General features: G+C 48.9%; 2 protein-coding genes across 2 annotated transcripts; both read right to left on the bottom strand.

Moving 5' to 3' along the window:
- LOC102186992 (eosinophil peroxidase) lies at positions 1-11,160 on the bottom strand. The gene is given in 13 exon segments (XM_018063986.1): positions 1-330; positions 332-403; positions 750-889; positions 2,407-2,423; positions 2,425-2,658; positions 2,660-2,712; positions 4,237-4,373; positions 4,376-4,433; positions 5,353-5,384; positions 5,387-5,481; positions 5,576-5,692; positions 5,836-6,001; positions 10,452-11,160. Coding segments are annotated over 13 exon segments (2,160 nt in total).
- Positions 19,529-22,627, bottom strand: LOC102186717 (olfactory receptor 4D2-like). The gene is made up of 2 exons (XM_005693182.2): positions 22,568-22,627; positions 19,529-20,482 (listed from the first exon to the last, which is right to left on the bottom strand). Exons 1-2 carry the CDS (start codon positions 22,625-22,627, stop codon positions 19,529-19,531), a joined length of 1,014 nt encoding a protein of 337 aa, XP_005693239.2.

Genomic DNA, 23,176 nt, shown 5'->3' with positions numbered 1-23,176 from the left:
TCAGAAATCCTCTAATCCCGGAGGGGGTGGCAGACTCGTGACTGAGGGTCTTGGTGGCACCTGCTTTATTTTCACGGTCCTGGGGAGACGATCAGCAGAGGCCTGGCCTCCTGGCACTAAGCTGGGCTCCTCCCCCACTCCCACCTGCCCCTGGGGAACCTGGTCACTGTCATACACAGTCTGCCAGCTGGCAAAGAAGGCAGAGCTGAGTGGGACTCGGGGGTTGGGTGCTGAGGCCTGGCACTGGCTGTCCAGGTGGAACATGAAGGGCTGGAGCGTGGCGTGGCTGCAGCGGAAGGCCAGAGTGAAGACACTGGCATGGTACCCCCTGGGAGGGCCCCAGGGCTTTCCTGGCCCTGTTCTCTCCCAGAACCGGGGGCAGAAAGTGCTGGTAGGCGAAGATCTGAAAGAAAAAATGGAGGAGGAAAGTTACTTTAGTGGCTGCCCACCTACTCCACTATCTTTGGACAGATGTTTTGCTTTTTCGAAGGGGTGCTCAGACACATTGATTCTTTCTTGGCATTATGTTAATTGTGACAGTGTTAATGTCCCATTGTCTGATGAGGGATACTAACACCCAGAGGGGTTGGATGACATGAACAGGGTCACAGAGCGAGTTAGTGGCAGAGTTGAGGGTACAGGTTGTAGATCAGGAACACCCCCAATCACCCTAGTTGACTTGAGGCACATCTATCTGGTTTGTGCCTTCTCATGGCTCCTAAGGGATGCTGCGGCCCACGGCCTCCTACCCGGACCACGGCCTCCACGATCTTCCTAGCCTCCTGGTGCAGCTTGTCTCCAGTCCACCGGGGATCCAGGCGTCTCAGCTCAGTCACCAGCCAAGTGTGCATGACTGCCAGTTTTGGGGTTTCAGTTGACCGGGTATCACCTTGAAAACCCCAAGTTCAGAGTCACCACAGTCCTTCCCAGAGAAATGTCTTTCTGCTAAGGCAGACACACACAGCTCTGGGGACTAGAAAGAGGTGGTGAGATTTAGTGACTTGAGACAAATTCCTGGCCCCCACTGGACCTCCATCTCCTCAGTTGTGCTGTGAGGCTCCACTGACCCATGCAACAGCCCGGAGTAGGAGGACAGTGGTGCCTAAGTCTCAGCTCCCTAAGTTCCTAGAAGGGATTTGTGTACAGTGGGCAAGCACGGGGCGGCTGCTGGTTTGGGGAAGGAAAACCTCTGCTTGATGATTCTGCTTGGCAGGATGACCAGAGCCACGGCTGGTGGGGGTCCTGGGTGATTCTAGGAGCCTTGCCTTTGAGACTGAGTCCACCTGTCCGGTGGGTTGCATCCCTCTGCAGGGTCTCTCCTGGGGGCTGGACTTCTCCTTAGCTTTGGGCTTTGTATCATGCTGCTCTCCCCAGGGAGCCCCAGGGAAGGAGAAAAAAGGAGAGTCAAGCAGAGCCTGTTTCTGTAGCCAGACCTTCTCCTCGAGGCCAAGAGGGAAAGTGCTGTCCTGAAGGTGGCCTTACACACGGTCATTTGCTGTTTTTGAGCTAAGCCCTTGTGTGTGGTCTTAATCAATCTACTCTTACGCAGACGAAGCAGTCTGCTGCTCTTAACAGAAACAAAGAAACATGCAGTCCTTAGAAAGGGGGCTGGAGCCAACTCCCTATGAAGGAGGTGTAGTGCAGAGTGGAAAGAGCCCAGACCTGGCCACTGCACTGACTCCAGTCCCCATGTGGACTCTGCCATCGGACACTCTGCTCCGGGGTGCGTTAGTTATCTTCGCTGAGCTTCTCGTCTGCAAAATGAGGGTGATGCTAATGCTGTCTTTTCAGGGCAGCTAAAAGGATGAGAGATGGCACATTCAAATATCTTAAATAACCAGAAGTGATGGCCATCATGATGATAGAGAGCAGAGGAGAGGGGAAAGACCCCCAGGAAATTTTGGATTATGCATCTGGAAGAAGGTACCAAATGCCAGTGTCTAGCTAGTGCAGGGAGGAAACTGGCTCCTAAGGAAATTTAACCTACAGTAGAAAAATTATTAGTGGAAGTGAAAGCTGCTTTCAGGTAATTAAAGAGGCTGTTACTGAGAAAAAGAGAGAGAGCTTCTTCTCTGAGAGTCTAGAAGCTCAGTGAAGAGCAACGGATGGACGCTGGATCAATATGAGGCAGGCTTTTGAAACAACCAGCACCACTCCAGATGGACTGTGTAGGGGATGAGGCCCTTATTGGTGCAGAGAGTCAAGCAATGATCTCTGGACACACACTGGTTTTGGAGAAGAACTCCTTCCGACATACTGCTTCTGGGAACCACGCACAGATCTATGTGCCTAATATTGAGGTCTGAAGCCAAGTACCCCCCACAGAGTACCCTCTGGGCTTCCCCTCCTGGAACCTGGGACTGGCTCTTTCCTAGGGAGACAAGACTGTCCACCCCCAAGTCTGACCTGCCAGGAAGCAAGGGTGCATGCCGAGTGGTCAGCGAGGAGGCAGGGTCATTGCGCAGGTTGTCAATGGGCAGCAGGGCCTGGCTGTTGTCCTGGAAGCGGGTGCTGAGTGTGAGAAGCCCCAGGAACTTGGTTTGGTTGCGGAGCTACATGGTGAGGGCAACCTCATTGCCATACAACATGCTGGCGTCCATGAAGGAGGTGAGTCCATTGATCTGGTTGTGGACTTTGTTTTTGCTTTTGTACCAAGCAGAAGAAGGAGATGCAGTCTTGCTGACTGGCGATGCGTGGGTCATTGGGCAGGGTCTGAGGTGGAAGAGGAGTCACTTACATGGGGGCCCTTCCTGAGCAAGCTCACCCCTCCAGGTCATCCCCTATGTGCTTCAGAGCCTTGCCCAAAACTCCCTTCTTAGCTACTCTATATATAACACAGGAGCTCAGCTCCAGCCTCCGTGATGCCTACAGGAGTGGGATGAAGGCTCAGGAGGGAAGGGGCATATGTATATATATAGCTGATTCAAGTTGTTTTACGGCAGAAACTAATACAACATGCAAAGCAGCTATACTCCAATTAAAAACAAAAGCAAAAACTCTCTTATTCCAGGAAATCCTCCTTGACTCATCCAGACAAAGGCTGCTCATCAGGTTACCTAAGCATCCTTAGTACTTGGTGCTATGGAGTCATGAAAGATTAGACATGGATGAGGCCTTAGATCCTCATGTTACAGACAGGGAAACTGAGGGTCAGAGAGAGGAAGGACAGCTCCTCATGGGGAGAGAGGGGAGCGGAAACTGAGTTCTCTGACATGAAGGCTTGTGCTGCTTTCACGCCACTCAGTTCAGCAGACATCAGCCCCTTTCTGTGCTGGGGGCCTTGGAGATCGTGAAGAAAACTCCAGACAGGCTGCAGGAAGCTGGCAGTTCATTGAACACAGACCTGCACATAGAGTAATGTAACTTTAAATTAAGGTGGTGTTTGCTGTGTTAGATTTAAAAGTCAAAAGTGCTAGTTGCTCAGTCAAGCCTGACTCTGTGATCCCATAGTCTGTAGCTCGCCAGGCTCTTCTGTCCATGGGATTCTCCAGGCAAGAATGCTAGAGTGGGTTACCATGCCTTTTTCCAGGGGATCGTCCTGATCCAAGGATTGAGCCCAGGTCTCCTGCATTGCAGGCAGATTATTTACCATCTGAGCCAGCAGTGAAGTCAGCAATGGTACTAGGAAGATAACGGATGGCTCCCCAGAGAAGCCAGAGGAAGGAGCCAGCCAGGGGCCCTCACATGACACATTGTGAGAACAGTAAGGGTGAGCGAACATGTGTGTGTGTCGGGGGGGGGGGGGGTGGGTGTGTGTGGCAGCTCCGTGCCCAGCAGAGGCTCTGCTCCCTGGAGTCCATCTTTTCTTCCCTAGTGTCCTGCAGCATCCTTGCTCTCAGCATGAAGCAGAGCACTGTCCTCCCAACCGGACCCAGGAATTTGTGGGAACTGCAGGGGCCTCGGCCCACCCCAGAGGGAGGGAAGGACAAGCGCTAAGAGACTTTAAAGGCTTCCAAAAGCAGCAGCCCGGAGGCTTCCCCTGTTGGAATGCCACCCGCAGCTCAACGCCAATCTCAATTGTTTCCCCTTTAGTGAAGCCTGCACTGAACCTCTGGGCAGGTTGCCCTCCCCTCACCCCTCCAACACATACAGAACCACGTGTGTGTGTCCGACTGTGCGTCTTGTTGCTGTCTGATACTCTAGCACCTCAGGCAGCTCCCTAAGGCAGGTGCTCTAGGCTTCCAGATGCCCAGCCCCAGCTCTTGGCCGGGGATGGAGCCTGGGAGACTGCAGTACCTTGATGGGGAAGCAGGAGGGCAGCTGGGCACAGGAGCTCTCACAGTCAATACCCTCAGTGAAGGCTGGGGACTCAGCAGGGAAGTCCAAGTCACAGTCAATGAACTGGCCACACTGCATGAACTTAAGGGACCGGTGTGGTCAGAAGTCAGCCTCTCGCAGCAGAAGTGCATGGTCTGGTTGGAGACAGCCTGGACCTGGTGGGGAGAGCAATCAGTGTGGGGCTCTGACCCCACACATGTCAGAGCCAACCCAGAACTCAGGGGGCGACAGGTTGTCCCCGCTGGCATTAACATAGCCTCTCCTCCTCTCCCACCCTCCCCTCCCCTTTCCTGCTTTGTCCCACTTCCTGTGTGGCTGTCATTCCTACAGAGATGCTCTCCATCCTGGCTTCTGAGGATTCCAGGAGGAAAGAAAGGGGAACAGACCAGATTGGCTGACTCAGACCCCACCAGCTCCTCCAGAAAGATAAATGATAGATCGATTTATACAGACTAATGGATAATTAGATAATAGAACTGATTGAGAGATGTAAGGATTGGTTGCTAGGTGATGGATGATAGAGAAATGGATAGATGGAATGAGCAATGGAAGAAAAATCGATAAACAGATGATGATAGATGGATAGATGATAGATTGTGATATTGACATATGAATAGAAAATTGATAAATTGTTAAATGAGAAATAGGTCAATACATAGAGCTACATTAAGTTGTATTGCTCTTGAAGGTACTTTGACATGAATTCTTTCAGAAAAAACAGTACTATAATGGCTACTACTAATATCTTCCCAAGCCAGAGATCAAACCTGGGTCTCTTGCATTGCAGGTGGATTCTTTACTGTCTAGGCCACCAGGGAAACTCAAGTGCTAATATATCACATCCTATATTGGTGTTTATATCAAGGACTTTAATAGTCATAACAGTAATCTGGAGTGGGTTTTACAGCTGTTTTACAGCTGAGGAAACTGACTCAGCTGGAGTCCTTGCCCCGAGTTATCCGCCAGCCCACGGGAGAGCCTGGTTCAAGCCCTGTCTGGCCCACTCTGGCTGTGCTTCCGTTCCCCAAGTTTAGAAGAGATGAAGTATCCTCCAGCCCCTCAGTCCTGACTCACAACAGGGAGGGGCAAGCTGTTGCATCTCTTGCTGGGGTCCAGCCGAAGGGGAGAGACAGCCTGTCTTCGTTCTCGGCTGGCAGCCAGCACACCAGAGGCTGGTTGGAGACCCCCAGCCAGGGTCTCCTCCTGCAGCAGGGGGTGTGTTGGGGTCAGTAGGGTTGGGAAGGAGTGGCGGGCGGATCCGACCCCCTCCCAGGTCAGGTGCCACTCCAGCACCCACTTGTTGTTGCGTCTCCCGGTGATGGTGCGATATTGGTTACTACAATTCTCAGCTTCTTCCTGGGGAGCGCAGTCACTGGCCTTGGACAGCAGCCGCAGCTGGGGTTCATTAGCACATCTCAGGGTGGGGTGGTGGGCAGGGTTCCAGCTTCTTCAGCAGGTCTGTTCCATACCTCCCATCCCTTTCCTCTCCCCTCCCAACACCCCAAGGAATGTATCCTGCACCCCCACCCCTTTCCCCACCATCTGGCTTTCTTCCACTCCAAAGTACCAGCGACACTGAAGGATCTGGACGCCTGGAGTTGTAACTTTTCTTCCAGCAGCCCCAAGGCCACGTGAACGACTGTCCTGGTGGCTGCTACCGGTTGTTTGAAGAAGGACAGGAGGTCGATGGGGCTGGCTGAGCCTGCGAAGGTGCTGCTTGATGCTGCCCAGCAGAGGAGGAATGAGGGCTGGAGGGAGGAAGCACACCATCCAGCAGAGCCCCAGCTGAACAGTCAGGACAAACAGACAGAAGGAGAGATGGAAGGGAAGCTCTCTACCAACATGGCATTGCCCTGCATAATTGGTTGTACTGAAGGCATGCTGTCCCCTTCTGGACTGGCCATACAGACCCCAGGCCCTACCCTGTTTGCAGCTGTGGACCCAGTACCCTGGGCCTGTCAGTGTTTGGAATGTTTGTAAACAGTGTTTGGAACGTAAGTAAACTGTGTCCTGTCCTATCCTGGCTCAACTGCATGAAACCAAACACCCTTTTTCACACTGGAAAGGAGGACATGTCCCTTTCCCCACCAAATAGGATTTCCACCTTCTCCAGGTAACAATTTGAAGCTCCCAGGGTCTTGACCCCATTAGGCCAGTTAGGTAGAGTGGCGCAGGAGGTTGGGGGCCACAGGGTGGTGACTTGGAGCCTTTGGGTGGGCACTAGGTGGGCCCCGTGACTATCTCTGGTGCAAGGCCGAGAGGCCAGGAGCTGTGCTGCCCGAGGGATATGAGAATGGGTGGTCCATTGAGCATGGGGGCCAGGGTGGAACACTCCCCTGGGCTGTTTGGGAAGCTTGGCTCCCTATGAGGCCTGTATGAGCTCCTCCCTCTATATGAGGAATCCAGAACCCATTGCTCGGGATGGACCAGGCTCCTCACAGGCTCGGGGCCTGGCTATGTAACCCAGGTGGGTTAATTTTGACTCTGTACTAAATCTTTTTCTGTGATTTTAACTTTAATTTTGCCACTTTTCTTATTAGAGGCATACATAATGGCCTGCCTCAAGGAGCCCTGCCCCTGTCCCCCTTCGCCTGACCCTTGGGCTAGGGTGCCTTTGTTTGGCTCGCAGCAAGATAGCCTGACCCTGCCCACCTGTGAAGGACTGTGACATTCTTTGTGAGTTCTTTGTGTGGGAAATGGCTCCACTTATCTGCTGCTTACCAGCTCAGAAATTCACTTTTGAGGGGCTGGAATTGCAGATAGCTACGGCATTTTTGTGATATGACGGGAGATGTTCCATTTCACACCACCCATGAAATGGCTATAAGACAGTGAAACTAACACCACCCCCTGCCTGAGGTTTGCTGGTCTAGGAAATATTTGCAAGAATTAAATGGTCTTTTCACTTTGTTTCCTCACCTCCCCCCATCTCTGATCCATAAAAGAACCTGGCATCCAGGTGCCCACAAGCTGATTGTTTTGAGACATTAGTCTGCCATCAAACAGCTCTCTGAATAAAGTCATATCCCTTGCCTCAACACCTCATCTCCCAGACTTATTGGCTTATCCGGCAGCAAGCAGAGTGAGCATGACTCGGTAGCAGTTGGACCTCAGGGGTTAGGGAGTCATGCGGGAGAGCTCTTCTCGGGTAAAAACAATGAGCAAAATGAGGGTCCAAGATGGAGCCACACGAGAAAAAGATTTGTAGTGAAACTCATCAAAAAGATCACTTGGGGTTGTCAGGCGAGTGTATTTTCCTCGGTTCTGTCTCGTCTCAACAAAAATTTGAAGCCACGGATGCTAGAGAACTCGGCGTGTCATAGCTCTCGGACCGACCGTGTTATAGCTCTCAGGTCTCAAACAGACCGTGTTATAGCTTTTGGACAGATCAGTGTTATAGCTCCATGTTACAGCTCTATTTTATTTAGAACATAGCAGGAAAATCTATCTCCCCCAAAGATGTGAAGGGAAGAGAGTGGGGGAGTGTGCCTGAGAGCCGGGGAGAGGAAGAGAGCCCCCAGGCCCTTTGGCTCCCCTTTTTATGTTTTTTTCCTCCCCCCGGGCCCGCCCCGTGTAAATTGGGCTAGCCAGGAGCGCTGTTCCTTCTACCTGAGGTCCTCACTCTGGTCCCCGACCATCTTTTGTTCTATTTTCGTGGGCTTTTTCCTTCCTTATGTTTTAGCCATCACCATTCTGGACTCCTGTTTTTTCCTATTCTAACTACCTAACAGGGGGACAGGGGATGAGGCTGCCTGGACACTAGGAATAAGGGGGCTGTAGGAAGGGTTGGGAACGTCTGGGGACTGCGGTCCAGACCAGCCAGATCCCAAACTGCACTTCCTCCATCCCTCCCTGGTGACTGTGGCCATATAAGGCCACGAGGGACTTGACCCCGCTGGTCCCAGCATGCTGGCCCCTCTAGGACTCCTCCTGGTCCTCCACGCAGCATTTCCTAAGGAGACGGGCTCTCCCTGGACTTACCCAGTCTGGCTCCTTCCACCTCTCCTCTCTAGAGCCCCATCTCTTCTCTTTGTTCCTCTGTCCTCTAACCACCCCTCCCATAACCCCTGACTTCGGCTCCAGAGACAGGCCTCCTGCCACGAAGGGTCTCAACACAAAGGCCCCTTTCCCTTTGTGCCTGGTGGTTCCTGCTCACCTTCCAGTCCCCACCCACTGGCCATGACTCGGGAAGTCAGGTTTTCCTGATCCTAGCTCTTACAGCTCCTTTCCTAGAGCTTAGCATCTTTGTGATTACACATGTATTTCAGTGCTTGAATCTAGGTTTCTGAGAGGCAGGCACACAGAGAAGACACGTGCCTCTTGTGTTGCTCACTGTAGCCTCAGCACCTAACCCACTGGCTGGCAGGTCCTGAACAGGTATTTGTGGAAGGGACACATCTGTGGCCTCTCTTGTCACAGCTCTTGGGTCAGGGGTGGATTTGTGCTGTACACCCTTTAAGACCTGGTGAGTCGGGTCAGGGGTATTGTGGCTCCCAGGCCAGGCCAGCCCTGGGGCAGTGGATGCTATGGCCCTGGCCCCTGCCAGGCTGACCCCCAGATCCTTGACCGTGAGGGAGCCTTCCCATCCTGGCATCTTTCAGCTGAGACTCCCAAGATCCTTTCTTCCTGCCCTCCTCTGGCCCTCTTGAAACCTCGAGATTCTGCAACCACTTTCATAGGAACCATCTGCCGGGCCTGTAGGAACTGTTGGCCACAGGTCTGATTGGAGCTCTTTATCTTCTCAGCTCCAGTGACCCCCGAGGAGACACTGTGGTGGCCAAGACTCAGGGCCTGGTCCCAGGGATTCCTGGGAATGAGGCCCTTGGCTCTGTTATTATAACAGGAACACTGAGGCCTGCCGGGGGCCTAAGGGACTGGCTGCGGCCGCAGGCTGTGCTTGAGGCCGGGGCAGGCTGGGGTGTGCATGTGTTTGCCAGTGTATATGTGTGCGCTCTAGAGCCGAAGACTCCCCTGAGAGAGGCAGCTCTGAATGTTCTGTTTTTAGTGAAACCAGGAAAAACTCACTGTGGGGCCTTGGCAAGCTGGCTTTGGAGCCCACCATGCCACCCCCGCTGCCTAACCTCTCTGATCAGCTGGTAATATCAGCAAAGGGCAGGGATATTTAGGAGGCAGGAGCGGTCCTGGTGAGCACTATAGATGTGCAGGTCCAGGCTAGGGATGAGGGTCAACTGAGGGCCAGTGCACCTCCCTTCTCCTCCCTCCTGCCCTGACCTCACGTGAGAGTTGCACTGTGCCTCCTCCATCAGACAGGAAACTCCCAAGGGCAGGGCCTGGGGCAGGGGAGGAGGGCCCTGGGCTTTCTGCTGTGCACGAGCAACGTGAGGAGTGAGAAGGTTTGATCTCGGAGGCAGGTCTCAGTAAGCGGCAGCTTGCAGCAAGCAGCAGTGAGCAGTAGCTGGAAGCAAGGTCTTCGTTTCTGGGATTGGGAGTCCTAACCACTGGACCACAGGGGCTAGCGGTGAGGGCCTGAGTCCTTCATTCTTGCCTGCCTTGTTGAGAACAAATTCAGGCAAGGAGGCAGAAGGTAAAGAGTAAAGTAAAAAGTTTGTTGAAAAGATAAGTACATGTGGAAAGATGCACAGGCGAACTCAGAGAGAGTTGCACTCTTGGAAACTTTAAGTCCTCTTTAAGGGGCCAGTCTTTCGGGTCTGTCTTCTTTGTGGCCAGTTGTGTAGTTTTGACTCCATAACTAATTTGCCTCTGGGCCTCTCCTCTGGGTGCACACGCCCCCCTCAGTGGAGATGGATCTCACAGAAAAGGCTTATGGGTGGGGGTAGCAAGACTTATTATGGCCTGGCATCCCCTACCTTTTTGAATCCATGAAGACTTTGGAGCAAGCACAGTGTCTTCCTTGCCCCAAGGATGGGAAGTGTGTGACCTTTAATCTTTTAAAAGGGTTTAGTCCCACCCTTTTCCTGCCATAAAAATGCCCAGTGTCCAGTTATTTACCCTATTCCTGTTGCTGGTTTTTGTATCAAGGTATAGATCTCAAAATATAGCAGGAGTCTAGTAATAAATGTGTAGTCTTGGAGCCTGTTTGTCTCTTGCTTCCAGAAATGTAAATGGGGGCCTGGAGCTCTCTTCTTCTCACTCCAGGAGATGTGACCAGAAGGCCCACTGTAAATACCACGCCTGGAGCCCACTTGTCTTACACCTCAGGTTCTGTGGGGCATAAGAGCCGGAGGACACCTGCCACTGGTTGGGTAGCAGGCCTGGAGGTGGGGTTCCAGGAACAGGGACTGCAGCTCGTTCAGGGTGATCCATTGTTCTTGCTGTCCGCCAGCCCATTCTCTGTGAGTTCTCGCTGAGTTCTTGCAACACCACTGCGAGGCAGGCTTGGCCGCCTGAGACCTTAGCTTTATTGCTGGGGGACAGAGGAAAGAGCAGGCGTAATCTTGGAGCCAGGAAGGGCTCTCTACCTGGGTCTGACTCTCCTAGCCTTCCTGCTCCCCCTGGCTCAGGAACTGAGTTCTCATAACACCGCTGTGAGGCAGGTTCGGCTGTCTGAGACCTTAGCTTTATTGTTGGGGGACAGAGGAAAGAGCAGGCACAATCTTGGAGCCCGGAAGGGCTCTCCACCTGGGTCTGACTCTCCCAAGTTTGGGTGAGACCTGATGAGATAGCCTCCTCCCACAGGCTGGGAGGGGGCCTCAGGCTTGAGAAGGTCCCCCCAAGAGGGCCTGGAGGGAGTGCTGACAGGCCGCCCTGGCTGCTCCCATTCCCATCCCCACCCCCCACCTCTAGGGTGGCCACTGCACGTGGGATGAAAGCCAGTCTGGAGCAAAGTGGGCAGCGGAGGCGTCCCGGAGCCTGAGAGTGTTGGCTGCGCAGCTGCCACCAGAAAGGGCCTGAGGCATCCATTTTTGCCTCCTGGCATCTCAATACTTCCGGAAAGAATGAATGCCTGAAAGCTGTAGGAATTTAGACACCCCGTTGAATGCAATAGTCTCTGCCTGGGGCACTTATAATTTAGAAGGCTCAAAAATGCAAATGATGACATGAAAGACTGTACAGGTTTTATCCCTGCCTGTCCCGCCCCACCCCAGTCACAGCCTCCCCAGCTTCTGGTGTGGTTATGACCTTGGGGGTCAAAGGTCCCAGTGTCTTGGCAGCACTGGAGGTGGCAGGTGTCAGCATCCAATGTCAAGGGCAGACAATCCGCTAGCCAGAGCCCTCTGTGCTAAGTGAGGGCTGCTCTCTCTCTCCCCTCTTCCCACCCTACACCCCTAATTCAGTCTTCTGAGATGGTCATGGGGAGAAATGAGACCCTTCTCTGCTCTTCCCCATCCCTGGAGGGCACAAGTCTCATGAATGCAACATGACTTGACATCAGAGCGGGCTGCCCTGGGTCTGCCACTTGTACTGGGCTCTGGGCTAGGGCAGCTCTTCGCTTCCTTTGTGTCCATCTGGGCAGTGATGATGGAATCAGGCCTCACATCCAGCGTGGCCACAGGATTATCCCAGAAGAGATGGAGCCAGGTGCTCCCCTGACGCTTCTCCTAATTACTGAAAGCTGATTGGGCTGATGCATACCATCTTCCAGGACTAATGAGGGGTTTACAGTACTATTTATTTGTTTATGTTTTTGACCAAAATTTATGGAGAGTCTTCACAATCCAGGGCCTGCGCTGGTGGTAGGGTTATAGTAGTGAACAGAAACAGCCATCTGACAAAGGAGAAGCATGAAACAAACATGCCCTTGCAGGTCTGCGGAAGGAAAAACTCTAGGTAAATCCATATAAATGCAAAAGGGTCCTCCTACCCTCCAGTGCTAGGCGATTTGCCCAAGATGACAGAGGATGAGATGGTTGGGTGGCATCACTGACTCGATGGACATGAGTTTGAGCAAACTCCAGGGGTTGGTGATGGACAGGGAGGCCTCCATGGAATCGCAAAGAGTCGGGCACAACTGGGTGACTGAAATGAACAGCTGATTAGTGTAGGAACTTGAATTTGAATCCAAGTCAAGTTCTTAATCCACTCCACCAGGTTTGACCCTGTCACCATCCTCTGCCCAGAAACCAATATTGCCTATTTAAAATGTAAATTTTATAGTGCCACCACTCCTTTCTACACCCAAACCCTCCTAATACTTTCCATGCAGTTAGAATAAAATTAAAACTCTTTCATGATCTGATTCCTATCCAATTGCTGGTAATTTAAAGGTATGCCCACAAATCATTTGATATTCCTCATTCAAAAAATGGAGTCTAATTCCCCTTCCTTGATTGTTCACTCTGTCTAATAGAATGTGGTGGAAGTGATGCTGTGTGATTTCTGAGGTTAGATGTAAAAAGAATTGAGCTCCCACATGGTTCTCTCTCTCTCTTAGGACACTTGTCCTTTGGAAGCTACCATGCTGTGACAGAGAAGGCAATGGCACCCCACTCCAATACTCTTGTCTGGAAAATCCCTCGGGCGGAAGAACCTGGAAGGCTGAAGTCCATGGGGTTGCTAAGAGTCGGAGCGACTTCACCTTCACTTTTTACTTTCATGCGCTGGAGAAGGAAATGGCAACCCACTCCAGTATTCTTGCCTGGAGAATTGAGGGACGGAGGAGCCTAGTGGGCTGCCATCTATGGGGTCGCACAGAGTCGGACACGACTGAAGTGACTTAGCAATAGCTGCTACTGCTGGTGCGACAGTAGCCCCAGGCCACATGAAGAGACTCGTCAGTAGCCTCAGCTATGCATCCAGCCAACACCAACCTCAACAGTTGGACAATGTGAGAGAATGAAACTGCAAGCCATTCCGTCCCTGGCCTTGAGTCTCCCAGTTGAGGTTCAAGACTTCGAGAAGCAGAGATGAGCTGTTTCCACCATGCCCTGTCAGAATTCCTGGCCCGCAGACCCTATGAGAGATAAAACATACTTTGTTTTTAGCTGCAGCGGTAGATAACTAACACAACACCTCAGACTTCGCCTCCTCCCAAGAGCCTCTTTGTTCATCACATTCCAGTTATGCTGACCTCTTTCTTTCTCTTTTGGGTACCAACTTCATTCTTACCTCAGGACCTTTGCATTTGCTGTTTCTGGAATACGTGCCCATCACATGGACCTTTGTCTGACTGTCTCCTTCTCTTTGTCCAGGTCTTTGCTCAAATATCCCCTCCTCAGAGAGTGCTTTCCTGACCACATTTTATAATGCTGCCCATCCTACCAGTCACATTACCCCAAAGCATTTCCTTCAAAGCTTTTATTTCATGAAATTATCTTATTTACTTATTTGTACTTTTATTGCTTATCTGTCCTTCACACTTCTTTTTAAAATTTTATTTTTACTTTATTTTACTTTACAATACTGTATTGGTTTTGCCATACATTGACATGAATCCGCCACGGGTGTATACGAGCTCCCAATCCTGAATCCCCCTCCCACCTCCCACCCCATATCATCTCCCTGGATCATCCCCGTGCACCAGCCCCAAGCATCCTGTATCCTGTATCGAACATAGACTGGCACTTCGTTTCTTACATGATAGTATACATGTTTCAATGCCATTCTCCCAAACCATCCCACCCTCTCCCTCTCCCTCAGAGTCCAAAAGTCTGTTCTATACATCTGTGTCTCTTTTGCTGTCTTGCATACAGGGTCATCATTGCCATCTTTCTAAATTCCATATATATGTGTCAGTATACTGTATTAGTGTTTTTCTTTCTAGCTTACTTCACTCTGTATAATAGGCTCCAGTTTCATCCATCTCATTAGAACTGATTCAAATGTACTCTTTTTAATGGCTGAGTAATACTCCATTGTGTATATGTACCACAGCTTTCTTATCCATTCATCTGCTGATGGACATCTAGATTGTTTCCATGTCCTGGCTATTATAAACAGTGCTGCAATGAACATTGGGGTACATGTGTCTCTTTCAATTCTGGTTTCTTCAGTGTGTATGCCCAGTAGTGGGATTGCTGGGTCATAAGGCAGTTCTATTTGCAATTTTTTTAGGAATCTCCACACTGTTCTCCATAGTGGCTGTACTAGTTTGCATTCCCACCAACAGTGTAAGAGGGTTCCCTTTTCTCCACATCCTCTCCAGCATTTATTGCTTGTAGACTTTTGGATCGCAGCCATTCTGACTGGTGTGAAATGGTACCTCATTGTGGTCTTGATTTGCATTTCTCTGATAATGAGTGATGTTGAGCATCTTTTCATGTGTTTGTTAGCCATCTGTATGTCTTCTTTAGAGAAATGCCTATTTAGTTCTTTGGCTCATTTTTTGACTGGGTCGTTTATTTTTCTGGAATTGAGCTGCATAAGTTGCTTGTATATTTTTGAGATTAGTTGTTTGTCAGTTGCTTCATTTGCTATTATTTTCTCCCATTCTGAAGGTGGTCTTTTCACCTTACTTATAGTTTCCTTTGTTGTGCAGAAGCTTTTAATTTTAATTAGATCCCATTTGTTTATTTTTGCTTTTATTTCCAGTATTCTGGGATGTGGATCATAGAGGATCCTGCTGTGATTTATGTCTGAGAGTGTTTTGCCCATGTTCTCCTCTAGGAGTTTTCTAGTTTCTGGTCTTACGTTTAGATCTTTGATCCATTTTGAGTTTATTTTTGTGTGTGGTGTTAGAAAGTGATCTAGTTTCATTCTTTTACAAGTGGTTGACCAAGTGTCCTTCACACTTCTTTCTTCTTCTTTCCAGCCCCTCCTGTCTGGCGTTGATGTGGGGAGGATGAGACAGGGAAACAATACGTCCTTTCTTCATGAGAGTTCCCAGCGCAAAGTAGCAGGTCTCCTGGTCGTTGTGGCTGCTCTGTCAGTTCGGTCTCAGCAAGGCGGCCGTGAGCGATGGTGTGAAGTGAGATCTTAATTCCCAGCCCTGTAATTGGACCTGGGTAACCTGGATGAGAACCAGGAATGCTAACCACCAGACCACCAAGGGCTAGAGGCTAGAAGCTATTTTCCCTGGATCTTTGCCCCCAGGGAAATATGCATTTATCATGAAGGCAGAAATTGTCAATGGAGATACAAGTTTATTATTAGAGACAGCACAATAGGTGGGAGAGCACCCAGAGAAATGGTTTATTTAGTTGAGATAGAAGCAAGGCAGAGGTGCACACCTAGAGAGAAAGGGTGTGGGCATCACCTCTAGGGAGGAGGAGCAGAGTAAAGAGGCGATTAAGTGATTTATATAAGTCAGTTCTTCCAGGTGTTTGTATTCCTGGTTCCAGATTGGTAAAGGAGTACGTCAAGGCTGTATATCGTCACCTTACTTATTTAGCTTCTACGCAGAGCATATCATGTGAAATACTGGGCTGGATGAAGAACAGGCTGGAATCAAGATTGCTGGGAGAAATATCAATAACCTCAGATATGCAGATGACACCACCCTTATGGCAGACAGTGAAGAGGAACTAAAGAGCCTCTTAATGAGCGAAAGAAAGGTGAAAGGAGAGAGTGAAAAAGCTGGCTAAAAACTCACCATTCAGAAAACTAGATCATGGCATCTGGTTCCATTAATTCATGGCAAATAGATGGGGAAACAACGAAAACAGTGACAGACTTTATTTTCTTGGGCTCCAAAATCATTGCAGATGCTGACTACAGCCATGAAATTAAAAGACTCTTGCTCCTTGGAAGAAAAACAAATACAAATCTAAACAGCATAATAAAAAACAGAGACATTATTTTGCTAAAAAATGTCCATCTAGTCAAAACTATGGTTTTTCCAGTAGTCACACATGGATGTGAGAGTTGGACCATAAAGAGAGCTGAGTGCTGAAGATTTGATGCTTTTGAACTATAGTGTTGAAGAGGACTCTTGAGAGTCTCTTGGACTGCAAGGAGATCCAACTAGTCAATCCTAAAGGAGATCAGTCCTGAATATTCATTGGTAGCACCTAATGCAAAGAACTGACTCATTTGAAAAGACCCTGATGTGGGAAAGATTGAAGGCAGGAGAAAGAAACGACAGAGGATGAGGTGGTTGGATGGTATCACCAACTCAATGGGCATGAGTTTGAGCAAGATTCAGGAGTTGGTGATGGACAGGGAAGCCTAGTGTACTGCAGGCTGTGGGGTGGAGCTGGACTGAGCAAATGAACTGAACTGAACTCAGGCCAATTATCTGGCTTCTTTTCCCACACCTGACCCACTCTAGGACCCTCCCTTGGGGTGCCCATGCACACCTCAGCCGAGGTGGATCTCAAAGTGAAGGCTTCTGGGAGAAGCAAGACTCATCACGGTCTGGTGTTATCCCCTGACTTTTAACCCACAAGGAGTCTTTCTGTGCATGTGTAGTGTCTCTCTTGTCCCAAAAGAGGGAGGAAGCAGATCCCTTAATCGTTCACTCAAACAAGGTTTTCCCTTCTTTGTCCTTGCCGCAGCTATTAACCTTGACCATTGCCATGATTATTACCTTAAGATATATACAAGAGACAAATGCCTATTATACCCTGTTTCTTTTGTTACTTCCATTTTGGAGGGCAAATAGAAGGCTGATTGTAAATGCCTTAACTGGAGCCCACCTATCTATTGTCTCAGAAAATGCTAACAGTTTTAAGTATCCAGCCTGAAGCCCACTTCTTTGTACCCCATGAAATGTAAATAGGAGGCCAGTTGTAAATGTCTAACCTGGAGCCCATCTATCTCCTACATCAAGTTCATGCTGCTGGTCAAACCAAAGGCCATGGGACCATGTTCAGATTCTTGGGAGAGCTGTACAGGGGATCTTGGGGCACATTCTCTGTCATGGGAGACAGGCTCCAACTCAACCTTTTCCCTCACCCAAGCCTTTGCCTGCTTTATTGACACCCTTGAAGAGTCCAGAAGTATATGTGATCACCTCTTTCAACCACTTAACACTCCTCTTCATAATACCTTTGATCTTCCCTCTCTAATTCTAATTTACCCCCAGATTCTCAGGACCCCATCTGTTTGTCTCACACACGCACATGCACACACACACGCACGTGCGTGCACACACACACACACACGCATGCACACATACACCCACAAACACACAGGGTTTATGAGGAGTAGGGTGGTAGGAACAACCCATCTGACAGGAAGGACTGTTTTAGTGCTGACATGATTTAGAGTTGCATGAACACAGTAATTATAACAAGCACCTTTAGTCAGTTTTATTGTTGTTTTTAAATTCAACAAGAAAACAGAAAACACTTTTGGTTTGCATGGGCACCCTCTGCCTTGTACTTGGTGTGCGCCAGTGTCAAAGCAGTTAGAAGACACGGCCAGGGGTGGAGATCCCGGCAGGCAGACGTCGCATCATTGTCTCTGGGCGTCCAGCTGCCTCCTCCTGCCCGTAGCTCCCTCTCCATTCCAGCTCTCTCAGAAATTGCTGATGGCTCCTCCTGGGCCAGCCCCTGCCACTGCCGCAGCCGCAGCCACCTGTCCTCCTAGAATGCCCTACTTCCTCAGGCTCCTGTCCTTCCTTTAATTGGTTCAGCCAAAACAAACTCGGGAGCTTTCCCCAAAGACCTAGGGGGCAAAGAGAACAAAGTAGAACAGAAGGAGAAATTGTAGACAGTAAATACTTATCTGATGAATGAATAAAAGCATACATGTCTAGACATAACTAATGACAAGTTTCTTGGATGGTGCCATGTAAGAGGCATGTTGCTTGTTCCTTTCATGATAGACATGCTTTGGGGGAGTTGGCACCCACAAGCTCCTTCTCGGGGACAACCCTCACCCACAATCCCTGCTCAAGGGGTGGGCTTACATCACATGACCCCTACGTTCCTCAGCCACTTGGGATACATGGTCCAACCTCAACAAAAGACTTTGGAACTTGAATCCAGAGAGACTGAGCTAGCTGATTGTGAAAGCAGAAAGAAAAGTTCAGCTTTTTTGGGAGAGGCTCCTGTTTGAGCCATACACAGGTGACTGCATAGGCAGGGAATGGTGAATGGAGGGAGGGGGGAGGAGGACCAGCTGTGTCAGTCTTGACAGTTGTTTATTCCCATAATACCTGACTTCACCTTATTTCAGTGACAGCTTTACATCATTAAAATAAATGGCTTCTTTTTATTTAAATTTATTGGGTTCATAGCCCCTTGCAACTCTAACCATAAGCTATTTCTTCTCTTCAACTCTAATAACCTGACCCCAAAGCCCCAGTTTGATAGTGCAGGAAAGACATGACAGGTGTGTGGTATGAAAGTCCAAGCAAAAAGGAAGCAAGGCACACCAGTGAATTGGGGGAAAAGGCTCAGATGGATATAGGAAGGCTAAACTGGCAGAAATCATGTAGGGAGGGACAGAGGGAAAGAGGAAGGGGAATAGGAGTGTATAGAGAGATAGATAATCAACAGACCTTCATAGAGCACTTGCTATGGATAAAGTAATGCCTTAAGTCCCAAATGGATGCTGGAATATTTACAAATACAAATTAATGAATGAGGAAGTGAGTGGATCTTCCCATTCCTGTTGCAAAAAGTGTTGAGTCTGAAGATTGGGGTGGATGGGGTAGTAGCTGTAAGCAGTCAGAGTCTTGCAGACAAAGCCCTCAGTTGATGTCACTCTCTAATCTCAATAGCACCCTTAGGCATGTTGCACGGCCCCTCTGGAGTCCAGCCCTCACCCTCTCCACACCTCCCTCACTGCACTGAGGAAGAGCTGCCCTACTTCCAAAACACTACTCAACTGATAAAGAACAGTTTCAGAATAATAACCATAAAAATAATCCTTACATAGGTTCTATGATTTGCAAAATATATCTTACACATTTTTTATTTGAATCTTTAACAAAAGTGAGATTAATGAGACAGATATTGTTTTATGCTAGCTTGGTGAGGAAGAATTCATGACTCCAAGAGAGACCAGGTGGATCATTCCAGGTTACTAGTATGTTAAATAGTGGGTCAAAGACTCCCAGTTTAGGGCTAAGTCTCCAAGTTCTGCGCTGTATCATTCTGAACAAAGAACAAAAGGATTATTGGGCAAAGAGGTCAAAATGCAGAAAACAGGACTTCTCTTCTGGGGAAATGCTGTCATCCTAAGAGGAAACTGTCCAAAAGAGAGAAAGGAGGGTGTGGCTTTCCAAGAGAACATATCTTATTGTCATAGGAATGTTCAAATCAACCTTCACACAAAAATAATAAGGAAGTTATCCTTTTTCCTAAAAATCTGAGTTGCTTAATTTCAAAATTATAAAGTTCTAAGATGAAATTCACAACATTTCCAAAGCTATGAAGAGGCATACAGCAACTCTCTCTCTACCTTATAAATGGAAAAGAAAACCAAAGTGACCCACCTGCTGTCACTCCTTTCTGTAAGCCAGAGGGCACCTCCCTAATCTCTTCACTGCTGCCTGCATCTCCGGGTTCCTCAGGGTGTAGATCATGGGGTTGAGCATGGGGGTCACGACAGTTTGGCTAATGGACACAGCCTTGTCCACGGAGAAGGAGGTGAAGGGCCGGGCATAGAGGTAAATGCTTGGGACAAACACCATAGACATCACAACGATGTGGGTGGTGCAGGTGGAAGCTGCTTTCCTCCTCGCCTGCCCTGAGTGGGACCTCAGCATCACCAGGATGGCTGAGTAGGAGACCAGGAAGAGGAGGAACCAGATGAGGACCAGCACCCCACTGTTGGAGATGATAAGGAACTCCAGGAGGGAGGTGTCCGTGCAGGCGAGTCTCAGCACTTGTGGAACATCGCAGTAGAAGTTATCTAGGGTGTTGGAGCCACAGAAAGGCAGTGGGAGCATCAGAGCCAGTTGGGAAATGGAATGAATGAAGCCTCCCACCCAGCTAGCCACCACTAACCCCACACAGACCTGAGTGTTCATGATGGTGACATAGTGAAGGGGCCGGGAGATGGCAACAAGGCGGTCATAGGCCATCACTGAGAGGAAGAAGACCATGGCACCTCCCAGAAAGTGGAAGAAGAAGATCTGGGCCATGCAGCCCTGGTAGGAGATGGTCTTCTTCTTAGAGAGGAAGTCCGCCAGCATCTTCGGGGCAGTGACTGAGGAGAAACTGAGCTCTAACACAGCCAAGTTCCGGAGCAGAAAATACATGGGTGTTTGGAGCCGGGAATCAAAGGTCACTGTGACCATGATGAGGAGGTTTCCCATGAGAGTGGTGGTGTAGACAAGCAGGAACAGCAGAAACAAGAAGAGCTGGAGCTCCTGAGTCTGGGAGAGCGCTAGGAAGACAAATTCTGACACCCATGTGAGGTTCCCTGATGCCGTGGTGTCTTCTCCATACACCTAAAGGAAACACACCAGAGAGAGAGATGCGTGAAATTGTTACCTGTCCTTTTAGTGCTTTTATTGTCCCGGTCTAGATAATGGATGCTTATGCGCAGATTGTAATACCAGGTGCTGATTACATGGCCTTGTCTCTGGAGAGTTCACTAGTTAGTGCTGGAATATACGTTCTTGAGATATCTTAGAGCCACCCAGTGACACACGTAACTTGCCTTTCAAAGATTCAGTGAAATATGCTGGTGGGAAGACACTTGGGGTGCAAAAGACCTGCAGTCAAATTTCACAGCCTCTATTTCCTTGAGATTTGGCCTTGAGCTTGTTGCTTGATCTCTCTGAATCTCAGTTCCCACTTCTATAGCAATTGTTTTCTTAGTAGAAATAGTCTAGGGCAGGGGTCCCCAACCTCCAGGCTATGGATCGGTTCCTCCTGTCAGATCAGCAGCAGCCTCCAATTAGAAATAGAAAGTACAATAGATGTGATGTGCCTGAGTCATCCAGAAACCATCTCCTTCTTCCCGGTCTGGGGATTATTGTCTTCCAAATACAGATCCCTGATGCCTAAGAGATTGGGGACTGCTGGTCTAGGAGATTAAGTAAAGTAACACATGAGGTTCCTAGAACAGTGTCTGGAATATTAAATTGTAATCACTCTCCTCTGTGTATTCTCCTACTCTAAAGATCTTCCCTTCTTCCAGCCTCTATATGATTTTTATACCAATCATTTTTCATGCAATAGTTAACACATCATAATGTTAATGAACTTCTCATGTGTCCCCCTTTTCCTCTCCAATTCATAATGTGCTACAGACATAGGTCTTGAGTCACAATTTATTTGTACCCTTCTGTGCCCTTCCTTGGGGCTTGCTCATAGTTGCTGCTGCTGCTGCTAAGTTGCTTGTCATGTCCGACTCTGTGCGACCCCATAGACGGCAGCCCACCAGGCTCCCCCGTCCCTGGGATTCTCCAGGCAAGAATACTGGAGTGGGTTGCCATTTCCTTCTCCAATGCATGAAAGTGAAAAGTGAAAGTGAAGTCACTCAGTCTGTCCGACTCTTAGCTACCCCATGGACTGCAGCCTTCCAGGCTCTTCCATCCATGGATTTTCCAGGCAAGAGTACTGGAGTGGGGATGCCCTTGCTTTCTCTGTTGCTCATAGTTAGTACTTAATAAATACCTGATGTTAACTGCTGAGTGGGTGAAAACTACTGTGTGTGCAGATCCATGCAGAATAGCCTCCAGTCACAGCTGGACACCTGGGAATTCCATTTCTTTCCATCCTCCACAGTAGGTGGCCCCTTACTTGGTGAAGTTCCCCAGGTCATAGATGGAGACAAGAGGCATAGGGGTAACAACATTAGTGAAGAAATAGATGAATATATTAGACTTAGAGTTCTTCTGAAAGAACAGCAGTTTTAGAAGATGATATTGAATCCAAGGGTAGAAGAGGAAGAGAATGTTGGAAAGAAATGGAAATACATAAAGAATTAAAGGGAGGAAGGAAATTACAAGAGAGGAAAATGGAGGACTAGAAGAGAAATGGAGAGGTGATGTGGGCAGTGCGGGGGGGGGGAGTGGGGGGAGGTGAATGGGACTTAAGATGAAACAGGACTCAGGGTTAGAGACAGAGGTGACAGGTGAGGGTAAGCACCCTCCCCAGCCCCTGCTTCCACTTAGCTCCCACCCCGACCTCCCCCATTCCATTATCCGTTAGAGATCACTGCCTTCTTATTTTTCACTTTCATCTTCTTTCACTCCAGTCCACCTTCTACATAGCTTGTCCATGAGACCTTTCTAAACACTGATCTGATCACTGTCCCCTCTCATATCTATTCTTGTAGTGATTCCACCAGAGCCTTTTAGGCTTTGTGGATCCAATACTTTGTGGGTCAAGTCAGGGTAGAAACAAATACACGTGTGCATGCAACTTTAGCATGTCATACCTGGCTATAGAACGTAACCTCCTTCTGTGTTTCAAGTCAGCATCTGTGCCTCTGCTGAGCCACTAGTTCTTTAATGGATTATAGTCTTAAATATGCCACATATTTTTTTTGTTTCCAGGTTTATTTCCTGGAATTCTGTTCATACCTCCGAAAGCTTGGAAAAGCCCCACTTACTCATCACCCTCTCTGTCTCTGCTGTCACCATTTCTCCCATGCAGAACAAATTCCCATTTCTCTGAATTCTTATAATATTTTGAATTTACCTCTGTTGTTCAGATCTTATAATAAATCTTATAATATTATAATATTTTGGATTTACCCCTGTTACCTCCTCTCCGGGAGTTGGTGATGGACCGGGAACCCTGGTGTGCTACAGTCCATGGGGTCGCAAAGAGTCAGAGACGACTGAGCGACTGAACTGAACTGAACTGACCTCTGTTATAGGTTTACCATCGTTCTTTTTTTTTTTTTTTCAGCTTCCCTCCTCTATTCCCTACATTGTAATTTGGAACAGCAACTCTGATACAGCACATGCTCTGCAAATATTGTCAAGTTAATGTAGTAAGTGGGCAACTGACTATGTGGAGATTTTTAAACTGAATTTCCTTATCTTCTGTTCCCTGTCTCACAAGGTCAGATCTATACGTGCTTACTAAACTTAATGGGTTTTACATGCAAACAGAAGCAATTATTTTGAAAGCATATTCACCCCAGTTACTTCCCAAGGCTCTCCTCCAACTTTAAACTTGGTACC

This window comes from Capra hircus, chromosome 19 (assembly GCF_001704415.2).
Source record: "Capra hircus breed San Clemente chromosome 19, ASM170441v1, whole genome shotgun sequence".
NCBI classification, from domain to species: domain Eukaryota; kingdom Metazoa; phylum Chordata; class Mammalia; order Artiodactyla; family Bovidae; genus Capra; species Capra hircus.
The sequence above is the reverse complement of the archived record's forward strand: the minus strand, read 5'-3'. Positions and strand labels throughout refer to the sequence as shown.

Bases quoted from the DNA above. Each gene is read 5' to 3' on its own strand.
- LOC102186717 (XM_005693182.2), bottom strand. From the start codon at position 22,627: ATGGTGACAGCAGAGACAGAGAGGGTGATGAGTAAGTGGGGCTTTTCC. The intron at 20,483-22,567 runs GTATGAACAGAA...TGTTTCCTTTAG, and splicing joins GCTTTTCCAAGCTTTCGGAG to GTGTATGGAGAAGACACCAC.